Here is a 19,353-nt window from a genome sequence, read left to right on the forward strand (position 1 = left end):
CGCTACTGAGCTATGTCCCTAACTCTTTTTTTAAAGTTAGAAATAGAGTTTTGCTAAGTTGCCCAGGCTGGCCGGCCTCAAACTTGTGATCCTCCTGCCTCAGCCTCCAGAGTAGCTGGAATTACAGGCATGTTTCACCACCAGTGTGCTCGCTCCCCGCCCCCCCTCTGTTACTGGTGAGAAAACCCAGAGTCTTGGATATGTTAGGCAAGCACTCTACCACTCAGCTACACGGCCAGCTCAGAGATCATCTAGTTTTTTCTTGTTTCACAAAATAAATGATTATCCATCAAGTTTGATATTTTCTTCCCTCATTTCACAGTGCTCCTTTCTATGCCCTCGCACAGACACACTTACTTGGGGATGTGAAAGCCTATAGAACAAGCAGACAGATCCACAAAGAGGCAAACACTCTCCTTTCCAAATAAATCTCTGCTTGCCGCCAAGCTCATTTCAAAGGCCCGTCTGGGTTTAAAATAGATTTGGGTTTATCAGTCTCACTTCCAGAAATCTCCGGAAAGTGCGTGTGCCTGCGCTTTCTCACCACGGGGCTCTCCGTCATCTGACAACTGCCGTGTGGCCCCACGAGCCACGGCCACCGAGACTCCAGCCTGCTACTGGGTGGGTTGTGGCGGGCAATAAAATTGTAGGAATACAGGATTGTGCTTCATGGGAGAAGGTGTGAGCTACAAATTAATAAACAGGCAGCTAAAAATAAAAGCTACGTGTCATGTAAACAGCAGCGGGGCACACGGATAAGGGGGATGGAGTCGCAGGTTATTTTAAAACCATTTTGATCTGCTCAGCATAGCCTCAGTGCTGGGAATGGGGGTGCATACCTGTAATCCCAGTACGTGGGAGGCTGAGACAGGAGGATCGTAGATTTGAGGCCAGCCTCAGTTAAGCCTGTCTTAAAATAAGTGAAGAGGACTGGGGCATAGCTCTGGGGTAGAAACATGCCTGGCATGCATGAGACACTGGGTTCCATCTTCAGTACAAAAGAAGAAAAATACCCTCTCTGACTTCGAGGAGCATTAGAACCCCACGGCGTGTTCTGTATGGCTGGGAGAGAATCGTGAGGGGCGCGCGCGTGTGTGTGTGGCTCCTTCACACCCGGCCAGGGCGGCGGGCAGTCTCCGTGACCTCTCAGCAAGGTGGCTAGCCCTAGTGAGCAGGGCCACCCCCGGACTCTGTGGCCCACCCTGATGTCTGCTGAGCCACAGAAACAGGCGAAGAGCTGTGAACGCACTGGTGATCCTCATCGGCCACAGCTGTGGGTGAAAGAGCAGCTCAGGTTCCACATCAAGATAAGAGCTCCAGGAGAAGCCAGCCTCCGTCCTGTCCTGTCCTGCTGGCGGCCGAGGAATGCGCTGGGACTGCCGTCCACCCTTGCCGGCTGCATCCACCTGGTGGCCTGCTGCAGGAGGGGCCGCCTGCCCTGGGGGGTCGGCCCCATGGGGCGCAGCCCTGCTCCTCTGCAAGGCGTGCCCTCCCAGGGCTCCGCAGCCAGGCCTCTGCAGGTGGCGTTCTGACCTAGCCATTAAAGGCGCCAAGGCAGCGCACACCTGTAATCCCAGAACTTGGGAGGCTGAGATGGAGGAGCGTAGGTGTGGCTCCTAGGTAAATATCACTGGGTTCGAGACCTACTTACACACATGCACACATGCACGCACGCACGTACTCACACGAAGGTGGTAAAATGGGAGCGTGAGTACTGAGGTCAGCACGCTGCTTCTCTCTAACCATGGGGCATGTCACTATTTTGAGGCCCAAGGGCGTCGTTCGCAGGTCCTGTGCAAGCAGCTCAGGGCTCCGTGTGACCCTCACGTTGCCCCTAGGCATAAGTAAGAAACACCATAGAGCTGTACTGGGGTTTGCAAACCAGGGAGGGCCTGGAACAGCGCTCGGCCTCTTAAGGGGCCTTGATCACAGCTGCACAGACTGCCCTCTCCCCTCTGACGGTCAGCTGCCACCAGCTGATTCGCCAGCACTGCAGGCGGGCAGCGAGCACCAGGGTCAGGCAGGAGAGGTGCGGAGGGTGCGGGCTCAGCACCCATGCCGGCTTTAGCCACCCTCTGGAGTCCTGTGGACCCCACCTGCCATCCTGGGGCCGAGGTCTTAGCAGATGCCCTGGGTTCTCATCCTGCCCCGAGCACTGCAAAGCCGGAGCATATAAAGCTCAGGGCCATTTCTCAGCCAGGTCTGCTGCATTCTGCCAGCCCGAGGCCAAGCCCTGGGGGCCGGTTACCTCGCTTCACAGGACTGGGATTGCCCCCCCCCCCCACGTCTAACCAAGCACACAGACGTTCACTCTGCAGGTGCTGAGCAGAAGGCCAGGGTGGTTCCTAAACTCAGGTGCTCCTGTCCTGACATGGCCCCTTCTTCAGATCTGCAGAGAAGGGAAAGGCCCAGGCTTCAGCTCTGGCCCGGAGGACAAGAGCGGCCTGGCAGAGACCGGCAGATGGGAGGCACCACAACTCAACCCAGCACCCTCGCCCTGGACTGAGGACCAAGTCCTAGGCTGCTAGGTGCCCTCAGGCACCAAGCTCACAATGCCACCACAGCCCCAAGCACCTGAGATGGCGCTCCTGCCAGGGCCCAGGGGCCGCTCCCCTAAGGCAGGACACCCACTTGTCTGCGTAAGTTATTCTCTGCCCCAGGCGCACTGCGCCAGGCTGCAGTTTGTGTTCAGGCTGATTATCTTGAACTTGGGCTAATGTTCCATGAAAAGCGGCTCTCTATTATCAAATTCATTAATTAAGGTCCCATTTGCAGCCTAAGAGTGCATGGGAACCACGTGTGTGCTGGGATGGGCCTACCCTGCTGGAGGGAGGGCTGAACTCCTGGTGGGGAGGGCAGGAATCCAGAGGGGAGGGACCAGAGTCTTGCAGACCAGGGTCCCTCCCACATCTTGACTTGCAGGGCAGGACCCGGTCCTCCCAAGCCCAGGGCTGTGCCTAGCAATCCTAGGCAGGGCATGGAGGAGGGTGTCCTGATGCCAGGGGAGCTGGTTAGGGTCAGAGTCAGCTGCTTGGTGCGGCAGCAGTCTCTGGGGGGACCAATCGGCCCGGGGTGGAGGAAGCCGGGCTAGACTCCTTGGCCCACAGGTGTGGACACAGAAGGGCTGAAGTCGCCATCTTCCTTGCACACAGCACTACTTAACCACCTCACTCAGGAATCAGGTTCACACAGGGACCGACAACCATGCCTTTGACCCAACGGGTCTCTCCTTCAGCCCCTTCCCCACAAAGCAAAGGGCTGCAGGGCCTTCTGTATCTGAAGGCTAAAGCGCCTGGCCCTGCCTCCCCTGGCCTGCCCAGGATCCTCACTGCCCAGGAGGCCTTGCCATCACAGCGGCAGAGCTCTCTGCATCCTGTGTGTGTGCATGCACTGGAGTGTGAGTGTGCATGCACAGGAGTGTGAGTGTGCATGCACCGGAGTGTGTGCATGCACTGGAGTGTGAGTGTGCATGCATTTGAGTGTGTATGCATGCATTTGAGTGTGTGTGCATGCACCGGAGTGTGAGTGTGCATGCATTTGAGTGTGAGTGTGCATGCATTGGAGTGTGAGTGTGTATGCATTGGAGTGTGTGCTTGTGAAAGGGAGGGAGGTAAGAACGAGGGAGGAAGGAGGGTGCATGCGGTGCGTACTCCTGTGCAAGCACCTGAGTGTGCACACAGTCACCTCCGGGCTCATCAGCCCAGTGCTCCTCTCCCCCATGCACCCCTCCTGTCCTGCCCTGCACACCGCAGGCCATGAGGCACCCTCAGCAGACTCCCGTGGGGGTGGGGAGCAGGCTTAAGACAGCCTGCAGCCTGTGGGGCCATGAAGTATGGGGATGCCCTAGAGGCTCCTGGTCCAGTGCCCAGCAGAGGTCCATCCCAGGAAGGGGGGTTCCTTGCTGAACTGGCCGCTGCCCATGCCCGTGTGTGGCTATGCCCCGCATGAGCCTGTCATCTGTTCTCCTTTGTGCCCCAAATGTATTAGCTCTGCTGGGGGACTTCTGACCTGACAGCTCAGCTCAGCTCCTCCTGCTGAGGCTTGAATCGCCCAGGAAGACAGCCTTCCCTCCCTCCTGCCCTTGTGCCTGCCTCCTTCAGCCAGGCGCCCCACAAGGAATTTCCTTCACCCTCTGGATGCCCCACACTGGACAAAGCTGGTCAATTCCAGAAGCTGCTTCCGTGTTCTGTCTCTTGCTACTGGGCAGTGTTCTCCACGCTACAGGTTCTGCTCCACAAGCAAGTTCCCCCCAAGCTAGGTAAAGTAGCCTCGCAGTCTCAGAGCCTGGCCTCTGGGCTGGACCACCCTCCATCGTGGAAGCTCCCCTTCCCTGGCTTTGTTGACTGCTAAGATCCAAGGCTGTGGCCGCTGTGGGTGTTGCCCCTGCTAAACACAACCAGGCTGACCCCTGAGAGAAGGAGGGAGCAGGGCTGGGACCAGGAGGGCAGCTCATGGGGGTTTTGTGCAAAGACTTCCAGAATCCTGCAGGATGTCCCTTTGGGGCTGCTGCCTGCTGGGCCCTGGGCAGGAGCCCTGTCTGGAAAGGCACCCACTAGCCCTGGACCAGTAGAGAAGGAACGGCACAATCTAGTGTGTCTAGTCTGTGTCTAGTGTGGTAACACTAAACCACACACATAGCTCCCAAGCATGGTTCTGTGTGGGGCTGCACAAGAAGACGTGTGTACAAGAATGCCGCCTCGCAGCACAAAGTCGCCACGGCCTTGGCACGTCCTGGGCAGTGGGCAGCTCCCTGGGGGCCACCCGCTTGGCGCTGCTACTGTCATTACTTCTCCCCGAGCCAATGTGCTCTGGCCACAGGTCCCTCCGTCTGTCCATTCCAGAGCGGGGCAGTGGTGGGGAGTCACAGGGCCACGCCACGCGGTGGGGGGGGCTGGGGTCCATTCAGCCAGGAGGGGTCTTAGAATTTGTAAGAAGGAGCTGCGGCCGCCAAGGTCTCTGGGTCACTCCTGGCTGCCTGGCTGGGGAGGTGGGACTCTTGCTGCCAAAACCCACAGTGGGTTTGGGCGATGCTCTGAGCCCTTCCCAGGGATGGCCACTGCTTTCCCTAGGTGAAGAGCAGGAGGACTGGCTGGCCTCGGGCTTCCTGGGGGGAGTGCTCAGGGGGCTCAGGAGGAAAGGCAGGTCTTCATGAGCACCTCTAAGGCTGATGCCAGACACCTGGGGCCCTCTCACCCCAATGCCCCTCCCCTTGCCCCCCTGACCTCTGCTCACTCCCAGCCCCTCCTCCTCTCTCTCCCTCTCCTCCTCCTCCTCCTCTAACACTCTCCCTTCCTCCATCTCTCCTGCTCTCTGCACTGTCCCCCCCCCACTTGCTCAGGACCCTTCCCAAAAGGGCCATGGACTGGGGGCTCATCCGAGGGTCCTGACCCTTCCCATCTGGGGAAGCAGCCTCCAGCCCCCTTCGGCTTTGTAGCACCCATGAGAACAAATGCCAGGGTCCACATCACCTGGGGGGGGGCAGTAGAAGGGCTTTCTGCCTTCACTGGAGCTACCCTGGAGCCCCCTCTTCCTGGCTGGGTGCTGGGCCAGGCCGGCTGAGGCCAGCTGGCAGGTTCTCTTCCAGTATGAAGCACCTGGCCCTGGCCCCACACTGGAGGCTGGGAGAGGCCCCCCGGGACACAGGCACCATGGGCACCCAGCAGCTAGATGTCTGCAGGAGGCCAGAGCTGCCTGCTGGCCTGCCTTAGGGACAGTGTGCCTGTCCCGTGGCCAAATGGAGGATCCTTCCCTTGAGAGCAAGTTATCTCAGGGTATCTCTCTTCTGTCTTCTTACTCTCCTTGGGAGGGGGAGGGAGAGAGAGCAGGAACCAAGCTGTCTCATCAAGGCAGCTCAAGGCAGGCGTGCCCAGGGAGAGGTAGGTGGCATAAATCGCATGCATAATCTCAGGGGACGACCACTTTAAATCTTAATTGGTTGCCTTTTAAATATCATTTAAGGGCTGGCTTCCCTGCCTCTCTCTAGTTAAGAAGGTGTCGTGTCAAACTCCATTACCGTGCTGGATGTCTCTTCCTTAAGTTAAAAAAAAAAAAGGAAAAGGAGAAAAAAAGAAAAAAATGGAACCATCAGCCGCGGTCTGAGGGTCGATAAAGCTTTTAGATTTGGAGACGTTTTCCGGAGCCCATTTCCTGCGGCTACGAGTTGTTAATGGAGCTTAAGGAATTATCTTAGGCTGGGCGGCTGGGAGAGCCGTATATTTCCCGCGCCCGTTCCCTTGTCGAGCCCGAATATGCTGCTGTCAGACCCGCTTAATGAAAAGTAACGCGCCGCTGATTACAGTCTTATTTGGGTTCTATGTAAAGAGCGCCGTTAATTTAGCCTCTCCTCTTGGTGTGTTTGCATTTACCACGCCTGAGCGGCTGAGCGCCGTCCCGCGCCGCCGCCGGCCCCCAGCCCCGCGCCCACAACCGGCCGGAGGGCGTCCGTGCGGTCCGCGACCCCGCCGCGCCGCGGGCGACCTTTCCCCTCTGTCCCCGCCCCGGGATGGGTGGGGTCCGGACGCCCGCCGACCGCCCTCGCCCGGGCAAAGGGGTCCAACTTCGGGTTGAAGCGACCACCCCGTCCAGCTTGAGAGTCCTCCCGCACGTGGCCCCTAGAATGTGGCCGGAGCCCGTCTTTGCTCTTCTACTTTTCCCGGTTTATTCAGAGAAGCCGCTTTACTCAGCGACGCCCAGGCCACTGGTGGGGGCAGGTCCCATGGCCCGGGACCCTGCCTTGCCGTCCCAAGGGCAGCCCGCTTGGCCGACAGCAGAAGCCCTCTGGGTCCGCCCAGATAAAGGGCCTGGGTGTCCAGACCTAGCCCGGGCCGTGTGCGCCCAGGGGCTCCTGCCCGGCAGGGCTTCTGCAGCCACACGCCCGGCCGGTCCGAGCTCGGGCTTCTGCTTCCCGCCCCATCCTGCGAGCCCCCGCCCGCCGAATCGGGCCAGCCTTATTTTTGCTGAAATGGCCTGGCTTTGTCTGGGCCGGCTTGGGGGTGCGCCTGGGCAGCTGCCCTCGCCCGCATTAAGATTCCTGGTCCAGCTCGGCGCGCCGCCTCCCCCGAGACCCCACTTGGCCATCACTGTCAAGCGCCCTTGACTTAGTTTTGCCCTTTTATCTATTACAACTAATTCGAGTTCTTTTGCCCTTTTCAGTCTAAGACGTGGGCTTTCTGCAAAGCCTCCCCTGCCAGCGAGCTCTCGGAGCGCGCAGCCTTTAGAAATTGAGGGGTTTACTGTCAAAATGAAAATTTCACTTCAAATTATCTTGGCTGATGCTCGCCCGCCAGGCCGGGGGCTCCCGCGCAGTCTTTTGACAGGCGCATCAGCGGCGAGCTTCCGAATCTCGATAATATCATCCAGGGGAGTGAAAGTCACTGCGTGACAGCGCAGGGCCGCTACAATCCAATTACCGAGCGCGCCCGGGCAGGCCTCCGGCTCCGCTGCGTCGCCACTCAGGGTCCAGGGCGGTCCACACGCAGGGGCTCCCCGCGCCCAGGAGACCCGTTCCTGCTGCCTGGGGTTTCTCTTGGTAGTGTGCTTAAACTCACCACCAGGCGCATCACGCCCCCTTTCTAGAGCTCCCTGTGCGCCCCGGGGGCCTTTCTGCATAAAAAAAAAAAAGACTCCCCCAGGGTCCAGTCCAATCCTATGCAGCTTCAGGCTCACAGGAGAAGAGCTGAGCCCCTAGTGCCTCGGTGGTGGCCGCCATCCTCCTCCCCTCTGCCCCTGTGCTCCACCTCCCTTCGACCTTTGGGACTTCTATAGGACCGAGTGGCTTGCAGGCTTTGAGTCCGGTGTGCTGACTCTCTGAACTTAGGAACTTCCCCAGGGAGGAGGTCCGAGGACCCCTGCCCTGGCAGATAACCCCCTGAACGCTGCAGGCTGAGATGGGGTGGGGACAAGGTTTTTGAGCCAGGCTTGTCCTGGGTCTTCCAGCTCTCAGCAGCCCTGAGGGTTACACCTACCCTCTTCTGCAACAGAAGTTTTCTCTGGTCTGTGCCACTAAGCTTTCCCCTTATCTCCTTTTCAAACACAGGAAGGCAATTTCTTGTTAGGCTGGGTCCCCCCCCCCCCCCAAGAAAGAGAACTGAGCTCTGGGGAGAGTGGGTGCTGCTGCAGGAGGCCACCTGGAGCACAGGAAGGATTTGTGAGGTCCCCAGGAGACAGGTGCAGGGTGCCTCCTGGCATCCTGTCCCCCAGGACATAGCCCCCGGGAGTTTAGGAAGTCTAAAAGTTACTTTAATCCAATGAAGCCTGTATGTGCTCACACTCCTGGAGTCTGGCAATGAAAGAGTTTAAAAGTTTGGAGTCTGGCATTTCTCCCATCAGGACTCAGCAGAATAATTGTGCTTGGCAGTGACAGCCCTTCCTGAGATGGCTTTCCTGGGTCCTTGGGTTGATGCTTTATTGAGATGGAGTCTGGGTCCGTTCCCACCCACCCCACCCCTTTCCTGGGGGCGTCAGGCACCACCTCCTCCTTGGAGCTACCAGGCCCAGGGTTTGAACTGTGTTCATTTTGCAATGCAGACACCATCACTAGGTTTTATTGGTTTGTTATATTAGCCTCTGTCTGAAGCAGGCAATTATTGGTGTGAACATACATTTTAAAAAACATATTTTTATCAAGTCAAGAATGTGCAATAGTGTAAACTCGGTGGGGTGCTGTTGGTGACATCAGGTGCTGAGGGTGGAGTCAGAAGATAAGCAGGCTGAGGAGTCTTCATAACGAGTACTGAGTACTGGCATGCCTCGGTCCCAAAGGAGACAGCAACACAAACAAGCCTAAGAAGCCAAGCACTTTCTCCAGGTAAACTTTGGACATAAACTTGAGGCTCCCAGGGCTCTGTCTGCTGGAGAGCAGGCTCCCTCTGGGCCAGTTCAGGGGGTGGCTCTGGTGGGCTCTCAGCCAGGTGGGGCCCAGGACCTGGGTGGGGGCACGGGGGGTCCTCCATGGCCCCAGAGATGGAGTTGTGCCTCCTCTCCGGTGCGGTGCGTCCGTGAGGCGGCCTGGCCAGCTATTGCTTTCCTTTGGAAACTCAGTTTTAAGAAAGTCTGGCCTGGAGCCTGTGGCCTGAACGCAGTTCCCTCCTCTGCTCCAGATGCCCAGCCAGCGTTAGGTGCAGAAGGGCTTGCCTCCGGCCTTGGGCAGGGCCAGCAGCTCCCTGGTGGCACCCGCAGCCTGGACGTCATGGGGTGTGGCAGAGGGGAAGGCCCGGGCCAGGGGTGCTGTCAGCGCGTTGGTCCCTGCCCCCAGTGAGCGGCCCAGAGGCCCTGGGTCCAGGAGGGTGCCCTTGGTATGGGCCCAGGTCTGGTTCAAAGTGCTGTGCCTGAGGATGGGGTCGTGGAAGACCCCGTCCACCCAGTTTCTAAGACTGGTGACTGGGGAGTCCTGGTGCCTGTCTGGGGCACTGGAGGGAGCCGGGACCGAAGGCGAGGATGCGGCTGGAGTGGCGGCTATGGCTGCAGGGGCAACAGGACCTTGGTGCTTGAGCATGCAGGAAGGAAATTCAGTCTGGCTCAGGGCGGTGGCTGCAGCAGCAGTGGCCGTGTGGGCCAAGGACCAGATGCGAGGCTTGGCCTCCAGGCCCGCTGGTGTCCCAGCAGGTGTGAAGCCCAGCTTGGCCTCACAGGCCTGAGGGCCCTCCGCCCCTGGCTGCTGCTCTGGCCCCACTGCCCCGCCTCCACTCCGGAGGCAGCTGCGGGCTCTCTCGGGGTCCTCCTCCAGCGGGACTCCCCCATCAGCAGGCAGGGACATCCGCAGCGTGCCCGGGGGGTCCTTGGCTCCCCCACCGGGGCCTTCGGGTGCAGTGGGCGCACTGGGTACGGGCTCCAGGCCACCATCCAGGGGCTGGAAGGGGGCCTTCAGCTCACACTCAGGGGCCTCGGCCTCCAGGGGGTCAAAGTCCTCCAGGTCACTCAGTTCTAGTTCCTTGTCTCCTTTGCCAGCAGTCTCTGCCAGGAGAGAGCGTGGGTGGTGGAGGGTCACAGGCTCTTGGGGCAACCACAGCACCCTCTCCCCCACACACGGGGCTTCCATGGTGGGGCCCAGTGCTGAGCTAGGAAAACCACCCAGGCCCTGCCAGTCCTCCCATCTCTGAGGGAGCCCCGGGCTCCAACCAGCAGATTACACTCTCAAATTAGTGCATGTGTGTGATGGGCTAGCCCGTGACTTTGGGCTTCAACACACCTATGGATCCCCACCTCGGGCTGCAAGTGCAGAGGGCCTTACTCAGTAACATCTGCCACCCAGCTCCAGAGGCTTGGGAGGCCTAGAACCCACGGGGCTGCTGCCCAACCCACCTTGGCTCTTGGCGCTCTTGAGGGCCTCGTCCCTGGCCTGCTCCTCGCAGGCTTCCTCCTCCTCGCCCTCCCCGTAGGGCCGCTTCTCATCTGCGCATTTGTTCCGGGGCGGCCACGTCATCTTGTTCTCCTTCTTGAGGCGCCGGCGCGCGTTGGCGAACCAGGTGGACACCTGCGTGAGGGTCATCTTGGTGATGATGGCCAGCATGATCTTCTCGCCCTTGGTGGGGTAGGGGTTCTTGCGGTGCTCCTGCAGCCAGGCCTTGAGCGTGCTGGTGGTCTCCCGCGTGGCGTTCTTGCGCCGCGTGCCGCTGTCCATGGTGCCGTACCTGGGGACAGGCTCCACTGTGGGCCACCGCCGCTGCAAGCGGGCAGACGCGGGAGGGGTGTCCAGGGCTCCCGGGGGGCTTTGCTGCCCAGCGGTGTGTCGTGCTAATGGACCGTGGCCCCAGCAGGCTTGGGCACAGCCTGGCCTTTGTGGGCCCAGGGCGGGGATAATGCTATTAAAATGCCGGTGGGCTTGGCTCCTTCCCAAGGGAGAGGTCATGGCCTCTGTCACTCTACGGAGAGACTTCTTGGAGTTCTGCTAAGAGACTTCGCTCCCGCCCCTTTGCTCCCCAAAGCATAAGAAGGATGGCGGACTTGTGAACCTGAGCCTCCTGAGTACAGCCCTTGGGTGGAAGGGGTTCTGGCGCCTGGAGGGGGAGGAGAGAGGGAGGAGAGCGACTAGTGGGCTCTCTCAAGTCAAACTGGTGGTGGTCACCCGGGAAAGGGGCGATGCCCTGCCCCGGACTGGGCCAGGAGGAAGAGGGGCTTCTCTTCCTGTGGCTCCTACCGCAGAGGCGCCGTGGGCTTGGCTCTCCTCTGGGGTACAAGGCTTGTGAGCTGCTCTAATGGAAGGTGCCGTGGACTGGGCTCTCCAAATTCCACTTCACAGCAGGCAGGACCGCAGGTCCTGCAGCCTGAGCAGCTTGAACGAGCTGGCTAGGCGAGTGAACCCAAGGTAGCAGGGCTGGCCGGAGGGGCGGTACCGAGGCCCACCTAGGGGCGACCCTGACTCCAGCGACCCCGCCCCCTCCCAGGAGGGGCACTGGGCGGTGGTGGGGAGGGCGGTGAAAGCTCTGGGCAGAGCACGTGCCTCTCACCTGTCATAGGGGTACTGGCCCAGGGCTGGCTCGTAGGGGTAGTAGGCGGCTGCGGCAGCGGGTGCGAGCCCCGCATGCGCAGATCCCGTCCCGTCCTTGGAGTCGAAGCTGTTCTGTAAGAGCCCAGGGTTCTGGAGTCAGGACTCGCCGCTCCGGGAGGAGGCCCAGCCCCAGCCCCAGCCCGAGCCTAGGTCCCTTAGCTCTGCCCGCAGCGCGCGGCCCCTTGGGCACCCACCCCCTGTCCCACAGGGCCCCGCAGCCCATCTCCTGCGGGCCTTGGTGGGTACTCTACGCCCAAACCCGGAGAGGGCACTCACCCACTGAGTTGGGGGGTGGGAGGAGGAGGAGGGGAGGACCGCAGGCGAGGGGTGACCCGGAGGGCTTGGGGAGCAGGCCCAGTGCGGGCCTCTTGGGGAGAGGGGCATGCGGAGGAGGAGAGCGAGAGCAGCCTGCCGGAGGGGAGGGAGGGGAGCGGGGAGGGCCAGAGGAGGAGAGGGACGGGGCGGGGAGGAAGAGGCGCAGGGAGGCAGCTGTGAGCTCGGGGAGAGCAAAGGGGAGCGACCGGAGGAGCTGGAGGCCCCGCTCCCGCGGAGCCAGCGCCGGGGGATTCAATGGCGAACCGAAAACAAGTACCTTAAACACAGCCCCCCTCCCCCCGCCTGCCGGCGCGCGGGCCGGGTGGGGCGCCGGGGTCGGGGCGGGCGGCGCGGCTGGGCGGAGCGCGCGCCCCCGACCCCGCCGCGGCCGTCGGGGGCCCGGGGCGCTCTTACCAGCGAGTAGAAGGCGGACGCCTCGGAGCCGTAGGCCACGTAGTTGCCGTAGCCCTGCGAGCCCGCGTAGGGGCCCCCGTAGACGCCGAGCGCGGCCGCCGAGTTGAGCTCGTGGCGCGCCGTGGCCAGCAGCCGGCTCTCGTAGACCGGGCAGTAGACCGGCGCCTGGCCGGAGGCGGCGGCCCCCGAGTCGGCCAGCGTGCGGCCGCCGGACTCGCAGCACGTGCTCAGGGAGTTGGTGGACATCAGGAACTGGAGGAGAGAGGGGCCGGCCTCGAGGAAGGGCGGGCGCGGGGCGCTGGACAGGGGCCACCTGCCGGCCGTGCCCACCGCCCCTGCTCGGGCGCCGCGAGCGCCAGGGCCCTCTGGACCCGCGGGCCCGGCCGGGGTGTGCCCAGGGGCTCCCGCGCCAAGGACTCTGGCCCCAGAGGGCTCAGCCTCAGAGCGGCAAGCGCGGCCACGGGGGCCCAAGCTCCCGCAGGGTTCTAGCAGGCGCAAGGCCGGGCTAAGGGCCCTGCTGGCTGGGCGACCGCGCGATGGCCGCGAGCGGGCCGGCGTGCCCTGCCCGCCCTGCCACGCCCCCGGGGTGCCCTTACCTGGGGAGCGGAGGAGTAGGGGTATCCAAACTGCGGGTAGGACATGGCGGGTGCGGCCCAGGGCGAGCGGGCAGGGCCGGCTGGGTCCTGAGCGCGGGGGCCGGAGCGGTGCGGCCACTGCTCCGGAGCTGCAGGCTCCTAGGCGCTGGGAGGACGGAGGGGGAGAGCAGGTTAAATCGCCCACGTGCACCGCAAACTTTTCTAGCCGGGCAGCAACCTGAGTGGTGGTGGCCACCGGGATTCTTTTAGCTCCGAAATCCGGAGCCTCGTGGGGGCTCTGGGACCGAAGGCCTTGCAGCGGAGACAGAAATACATATTTTGCGAAAAAAGGAAATACAACCCTAACAACAACAACAACAACAACAACAACAACAACAACAACAACAACGGCGCGTGAGCCCGGGCGGGTGCCCGCGGCTTTAAGTGGCGGGGCTCTGACGTCAGCCCACGCACGCGGCCGGCGGAGGTGCAGGTCACCCGGCCTGGCCTGGAGGGCCAGCGGGCCTTAACAAATGGACCGCATCGAGGAGTCAATACCGCCCGACCAACGGTGTTCTCCGGAGTCACCCGAGGACGGAAGGCACTTTTAATTAGAAATTAATTAACGAGCAGCTGCTCCTTCCCACCCCACTGTAATCATTAGTCTCAATTACAAATGAGACCTATGAAGGGACACACGAGTGAGTCTTCGTGAAGATGTAATCAACAGTTAAAATTAGCCGGGCGCAGGCGGCAGTCGCCGCCCTCGGCGGCCGGCTGGCTCGCCTGGTGGGGAGGGCCCGGAGCTCCGAGGCCGTGCGCCTCCTGTCTCCCCTATTGTTCAGCGGGGTCTCTGCAACCCTGCCCGAAAGGGAGTTTCAAACCCGGCTGCGAACACAGGAGTCCCGGGCCTGGAGGCCATCGTGCCCGCACAGCCCCGGGGCCGACCTCCCAAGCTCCGGAGGGCCGGCCCGGGTACCGGGACCTTCCCCGGCCGCGCCCGCCGGCGGCGCCCCAGGGCAGCCCAGCATCCCCGGGAGGCCCTTCCTCGCGCGGGGTCGCCCGGCTGCGGCTCAGCCCCCTCCCCGCTCGCCGCCCTGGCGTTCGGCCCCACCCTCGCCCGCGGCCGCCCCTCCTGGACCCCCTGGCCCCTGGAGGCTAAGACAGGGACTGCCGGACGCTCCCGCGCGGAGGAGGTTTCCTAAGTCAGTCCGAGGCCCCTCCGTAGCCCCCACACCCAGTGCCGCCCCTCTGGGTCCGGGGAGGGGGCGCTGCGCGCTAGGGCCAGGCGCTCTCCGACGCTGCCCGCCTAGGCGCAGGCGGCCAGAGAGCGGGCCGAGCGCCCTCTCCCACGCGCCCCCTGGCAGTCGGGGCCCCGGGCCTGAGCTGGCTCCGAGGACCGAGCGGAGTCCGTTCGCCGGCCGCGGACCGCCAGGCCTCGCGGGACTCGCTCCCGGCCTCTTGGCGGAGGTCTCTGGGGGCCTGCGCTCGCTCGGCCTTGGCCCTGCAGGCTTGCCCTGCCGGCCGGCCTTCCGCGCTCGGCGGGGAGAGGAGCCGAGCACCCTGGCGCTGTGCAGACATGCTCGGAAAGATTCCTGGGTTCAGACCTGTGAATCGCCCGGGGGTCACGTCTAATTAATGGTGACGTTCTCGCCCTCTCCCCAGCTGCAAGGCTGCTTGCTCCCAGAAACGAACTCTGCCGGCTCTGACAGCTCGGTTGAAGGTGATTGATGACTATCTGGAGACCGCAGCACACATCATATAATATCTGCTGCGTAATTGCTTTAATTTACAGATGAAAATACGAGTTCTCCGATCGCCTTGGACCGCAGCCGGCCACGTCCGAGCGGCTTGCAAAAGGAAACCATCCGAAATAATGAATAGCCGCGCCATGCAAATTACTCAGACAGTTTAGCGTCGGTAGCCGGGAGAGATATATGAAGAACACGAGTCAAATGACATTAATAATTGTTTTTGAATTCTGTATTGATTTCGTGGCAGGCCGTGTTTATTTCTTTCTCACCTGAATTGCTAATACCACGTTCCTGTAAATAATAAGAAACTAGCCACCGGGCTTCGGTAGAAATGAATCTCGGTCTCCCTCTTCCTCCTGCCCCCCCCCCAACTCCTTCCAGGTTTCCTGCTTTTGCGAAGTTTTTTTTTTTTTTGTTGAATATCCTCCTACTTTCCATTATTTATTGTTTACAAACAACTCGTTCCCTCTGGATAATGAGGTCTGGTGGAGGAGGGGCGCTGGCCAGAGGGTGGGCTGAAGGCTGGGGCGGGAGGCCTGAGGAAAGGGAGGCTTTGGGATGGCGCTTGTATTTCCGCCACCCAGCTCCCCACTGTCTTCAGTGCTTTGGTCCTTCCAACAGGGCGGGCCTCAGCCCCGGGCTCCAGCTCAGAGCTCGCAGCCCAAGGTGGGTCCTGCGATTCCTTTCTTGGAGACCCGCCACGCTCTAGGGCACAGGCGCCCCTGAACGCAAGGCCATTCATCTTCTGAGCAGATGCTTCCAGCCCAGAGGGGCAGCCCAGCTCCGGGCCAGGGGAACCTCTGGGGGAGGGGTCGCGGAGCTCTCTCCTATCCTTACCTTCCAGCCTGCCTGCTTGCACAGAAGCTTCCTGAGCGCACTTCCATGGGGGTCTCCAGAATGGCCCTTGCCCCTGCCCCAGAAACCTCCACATCCCTGGCTGCTACACACCCACACTCCACTTCCCTCCTTCCCAGGACTGGCCTGTCTCAGCCACACTAGGGGAGGTTCCCAACTGCCCGAGGAATCTCCCACCTGGCCTCACCCAGGCCCTGCTGTCCAATTCTGGATGCAGGCTCCTCTCTGGTTAGTGTACAAAATGGACCTCCTGCTGACAGCCTCGCAGCCTGGCCGAGGCTCTCCTGCCCAAATGAGGATATATCCTTGTTCCATACACACAGGAGGACTTGTCCAAGCACCAGTCGTCAGAGGCCAAGTCTGAAGCTGATGTACCCAGTTCCCTCGAACCTCAAGTGTCAGCAGCTACAAGAGTTCGCAGGGGCCCCAGATACAAACACACCCAAGCGCAGGGCTGCAGCCAGGCAGCCCCTGAAGCCTGGGCAGCCGCCTTGTTCCCCATGAGGTGAAGGCTGGAGAGGATCTGGAAGGAGGGCCTGAGCGGGCTGCAGAGGGGAGAGAGGACGGCAGCCCCACCGCCAGGAGCCAGAGGACCACCTGTTTTGTGTCTGGTTGACGCGGTGGGAACCCAGGAAGGCCTCTGGGGCGACAAGCCAGGCCCCGACCTTCCATGGACCAGCCAAGTCCTGTCCTTCTCCCGCAAGAGACCCCCCGGAGGGAGCCCTTTCCGCTGGGCCAAGTCACCCAGCCTGGAAGGCAAGGCAGTAGCCCACGCGCTGGGAAGGGCCTGCTTCTGCAGGAAGGGGGCCCTCAGGGCGCGCGGGCGCGGGGCTGGGAAGCATCCCGAGAGCCCGCGGTGCCGCAGGGTGAACCCCCAGGCTGGCGGGTTTCTTCGCAGAGAGCCCCTCGCTCCCCGCAAGCCAGCGGGACGAGCTGCAGGGGCGCCCGCGGAACCCCTCTTCCCCAGACGCCCTCCAGGACGGCCTCTCCCCCCGCCCTCCCGCGGAGCCTCCGCGGGCTGGCCGCTGGCCGGGCGCGGACCCGGGCGGGCAGGACCCGGGCGAGCGAGCGGAGCGCGGGCCCCGCCATCCGCGCGCCCCGCCCGCGCCCCAGCTCGCTCCCCGAAACTTGCAGCGAACGCAGCGGCCTCCGGAGACCCCACTGGCAGCCGGCAAACTTTGTCCCCTACGGCGCAGGAGCGATCCTCGCAAAGTTTGCGCGGCCGAGCCCACTCCCTACCTGTGCCGGGGACGCTCCCGCCCGCCGCCGGGCCGCGGGGAGCAGGGCGAGCGGCGCGCGGGAGCCGCCGCGCCCCTCGCCGCCGCAGCCTCCGCCTCCTGCAGGGGAGGGGTCTCGGGCCGGGCGGCGGGACCGGCCTACCTGCCGCGGCGCCCGCGAGGGCAGTGCGCGGCCGCTCTGCGCGCGCGCTCCGGCGGGGAGCCGGCGACGACTAATGGAGACATTTCCAGGCGGAGCACCTGGCGAGCGGAGCGCGCCGGCGTCCCCAGGCGCCGCGGTCGTCAGCCAAGCCCGCACCGGCGTGACGTGGGCGAGCGAGCGAGCTGCTCCCACCCGGCCGCCCATTAACGCTTTCCCCCGCGGGCGCCGCGCTCTCGCCAACTTTCGCCTCTGCGGGGCCCGCAGGCTGGGCGTGCCGGGGGTAGGACGGGCGACGGCCCGAGGGCTGGGGGCGAGGCTGCTGGGGCTGGCCGGGCTGGACGCGGGCTCTGAGCGGACACCCCAGCTTTAACAGAACTGCCATCCCCCGAAGGGTAGGCCTTCTGCGCACTCCAGTGGCCTCGGGCAGCCCTCAGGGGCCCCTCTCCAGCCCAATCCTGCCCAGGGAGCTGCTCTGATTTCGGGCTGGAGCTTCCCAGGTCGCCATCCCTGGGAACAGGCTGTTTCCAGACCCTCCCCTTCCTTCCCTGCCCCCAACCCACCCTTCATTCCAAGCAGGCCTGGTCCTGGGTGATCTCAGCTTGGTGTCCACACTGGGCCCTACCCACCTCTACTCCCCTCTGGCAGCAGGCCCTGGGCAGGGACTTGGGCAGGTGGAGTGGTCCCAGGTTACAGAAATTGCGTGGGGCCACGTGCTCAAGACTTGGCTACATGCCCAAGAGGGAGGCCTGTCCAATATGAGGAAGGCTTGGCCCCGAACCCCTGGCCCCGGGGCAAACATCAGGATGGCCAGCCTTGGGCTTCTGCAGCAGCCTGAGGCTGGAACCCCAGGCAGGGCAGGGTTGAGGTGAGGGCCAGATTCCTCCCTTTCAGCCTCAGCAGCCCTTGCTCTGGTCCCTCTGGAGACTGGACACTGGAGCACTGGTCCACCCATGGAACTGCTGCTCCACAGGGCTATGGCAGGCCCAGAAGGGAGGCGGAGGCAGGGTGCCACCTGCCCAGGTCAGTGCAGAAGGGTATGGAGGATTATGGAGCCCCCGGCTGGAGGACAAGGGCAGCTCTGGGCCTCCATGATGGTGGCTTTGCCAGGTGCTGGCAAGGTGGGACTGCCTGCCCGGCCCTGCCCTGGTCCTGCCCTGTGCCTGCACCAGGGGCGTGCACCCTGTGTGTCCTGTGGGAGGACGCCCCTTTCTCTCTCCCTTGACCCCACCTTGTCAGGCTTCCTTCCAGGAACTGGCAACTCAGGATCCTCAGCGCCTGCAGTGACCCTGGAGATCCGTGGTTGAGATAATCTCTGCAAAAGGGGCTTGCAGATATTTCAATTCCTCCCCTCTTAGGTAGGGCCTCTGCTGCTGACTGGAAGGCCATGTGCCTCTGCTTGCTTCCCCAGCAGCCCAGTGGGGAGGGGCAGTCCTCCTCATCTCTCTCCAGCCACACTGCTGGGGGCTGGGGGCTGCAGAGCGGGGCTCTGGAAATGCAAAAGTGCAGTAGGGCCCAGGAGCACTGACTGGCAGTGCCTGTCTGCAGCCTGCAGGACTGCGTGGTGGAGGCAATGGGATGGACAGTGGGCTGGAGGAGCGCTTAGAGAGGACAGAAGGAAGCGCCCTCCTTGGAAGAGGGCAGGGACTGTTTGCTACCAATGGGAAGGAAGTAGAGGGAGGATGTCAAGGCTCTGGGAAAGGAGAGGTCGGCTCAGGGTCTTCCTGTGTCCTGGCCTCCTGCGAGGGAGCTGTTTGCACTGTTCTCAGGCCCCAAAAGAACAAGTATGTGGGCACCTTCCTGTGCGTTCCAGCAGGACTCAGGTGCCTGTGTGTGCGCGTGTACGTGTGTGTATGCGTTACTGAGGATTGAACCCAGAGGCATTCTACCTCCAAGCTCTACCCCTGGTGCTTTTTCAATTTTTTGTTTTGAAACAGGCTTGCCACAGTTCTGAGGCTGAGCCTGCGACCCTCCTCTCTCAGCCTCCCAAGTACTAGGATCAGAGGTGTGTGCACGGGCCTGGCTGACTAGGCTCTTCTTTGCTAAAGTGGCATGGAAGCCAGGCGGCTGTTCACAGCCTGGGCTTCCGTGCACTTGCTTTCGATCCCTGGGGCCTCTAGAAGGGCTCTAGCAACACCAGGGCCGCAGATGGGGTTGCTGGGGGCTCTGCCCTGGGGTGTCCACAGCCCAGGCGGGGGCACCTGACCCAGGAGTTCCTGTTGACTCCTGGGAGGGAGAGCAGGCTCTGCCTTCCTCTGACTCCGGTTGGGTCCTCCGGAAGGTTTGTCTGGAGGCTTCGGGCCTGACCTTGCCCTGGTGTCTTGGTACCAGTCACAACAGCACGTGGAGCCTCGTGCTGCCCCCAGCCGGTGGCATGGTGGGCAGAGCCCACACCTGAGCAGTCTTGCTGTGTTCCAGGGCCCTCCTGAGCCCGGCTCTGGGGAAATGATGGAAATACCCAGTCCTGGCCAGGGCCCTGGCAGGGAAAGTCCCTCTCTGGCTGCAGAGTGGGTGGTCATCTAGAAGGCTGGCCTGAGGTCCGGGCCCCTCTGCAGGAGAGCAGTGGTCGGGGTCTGCT

At 62.4% G+C, this 19,353-nt stretch overlaps 1 protein-coding gene across 1 annotated transcript; it reads right to left on the bottom strand.

Moving 5' to 3' along the window:
* Positions 1-9,112: 9,112 nt before the first annotated feature.
* IRX4 (iroquois homeobox 4) lies at positions 9,113-12,855 on the bottom strand (the record flags this gene model as incomplete). The annotated part of the gene is made up of 5 exons (XM_080710267.1): positions 9,113-9,951; positions 10,300-10,628; positions 11,445-11,557; positions 12,215-12,466; positions 12,811-12,855. The coding sequence occupies 5 exons, from the start codon at positions 12,853-12,855 to the stop codon at positions 9,113-9,115; spliced, it is 1,578 nt and encodes a 525-aa protein (XP_080566393.1).
* Positions 12,856-19,353: the final 6,498 nt, after the last annotated feature.

Source organism: Muscardinus avellanarius (genome assembly GCF_963383645.1).
Source record: "Muscardinus avellanarius genome assembly, chromosome: 1".
NCBI lineage: Eukaryota > Metazoa > Chordata > Mammalia > Rodentia > Gliridae > Muscardinus > Muscardinus avellanarius.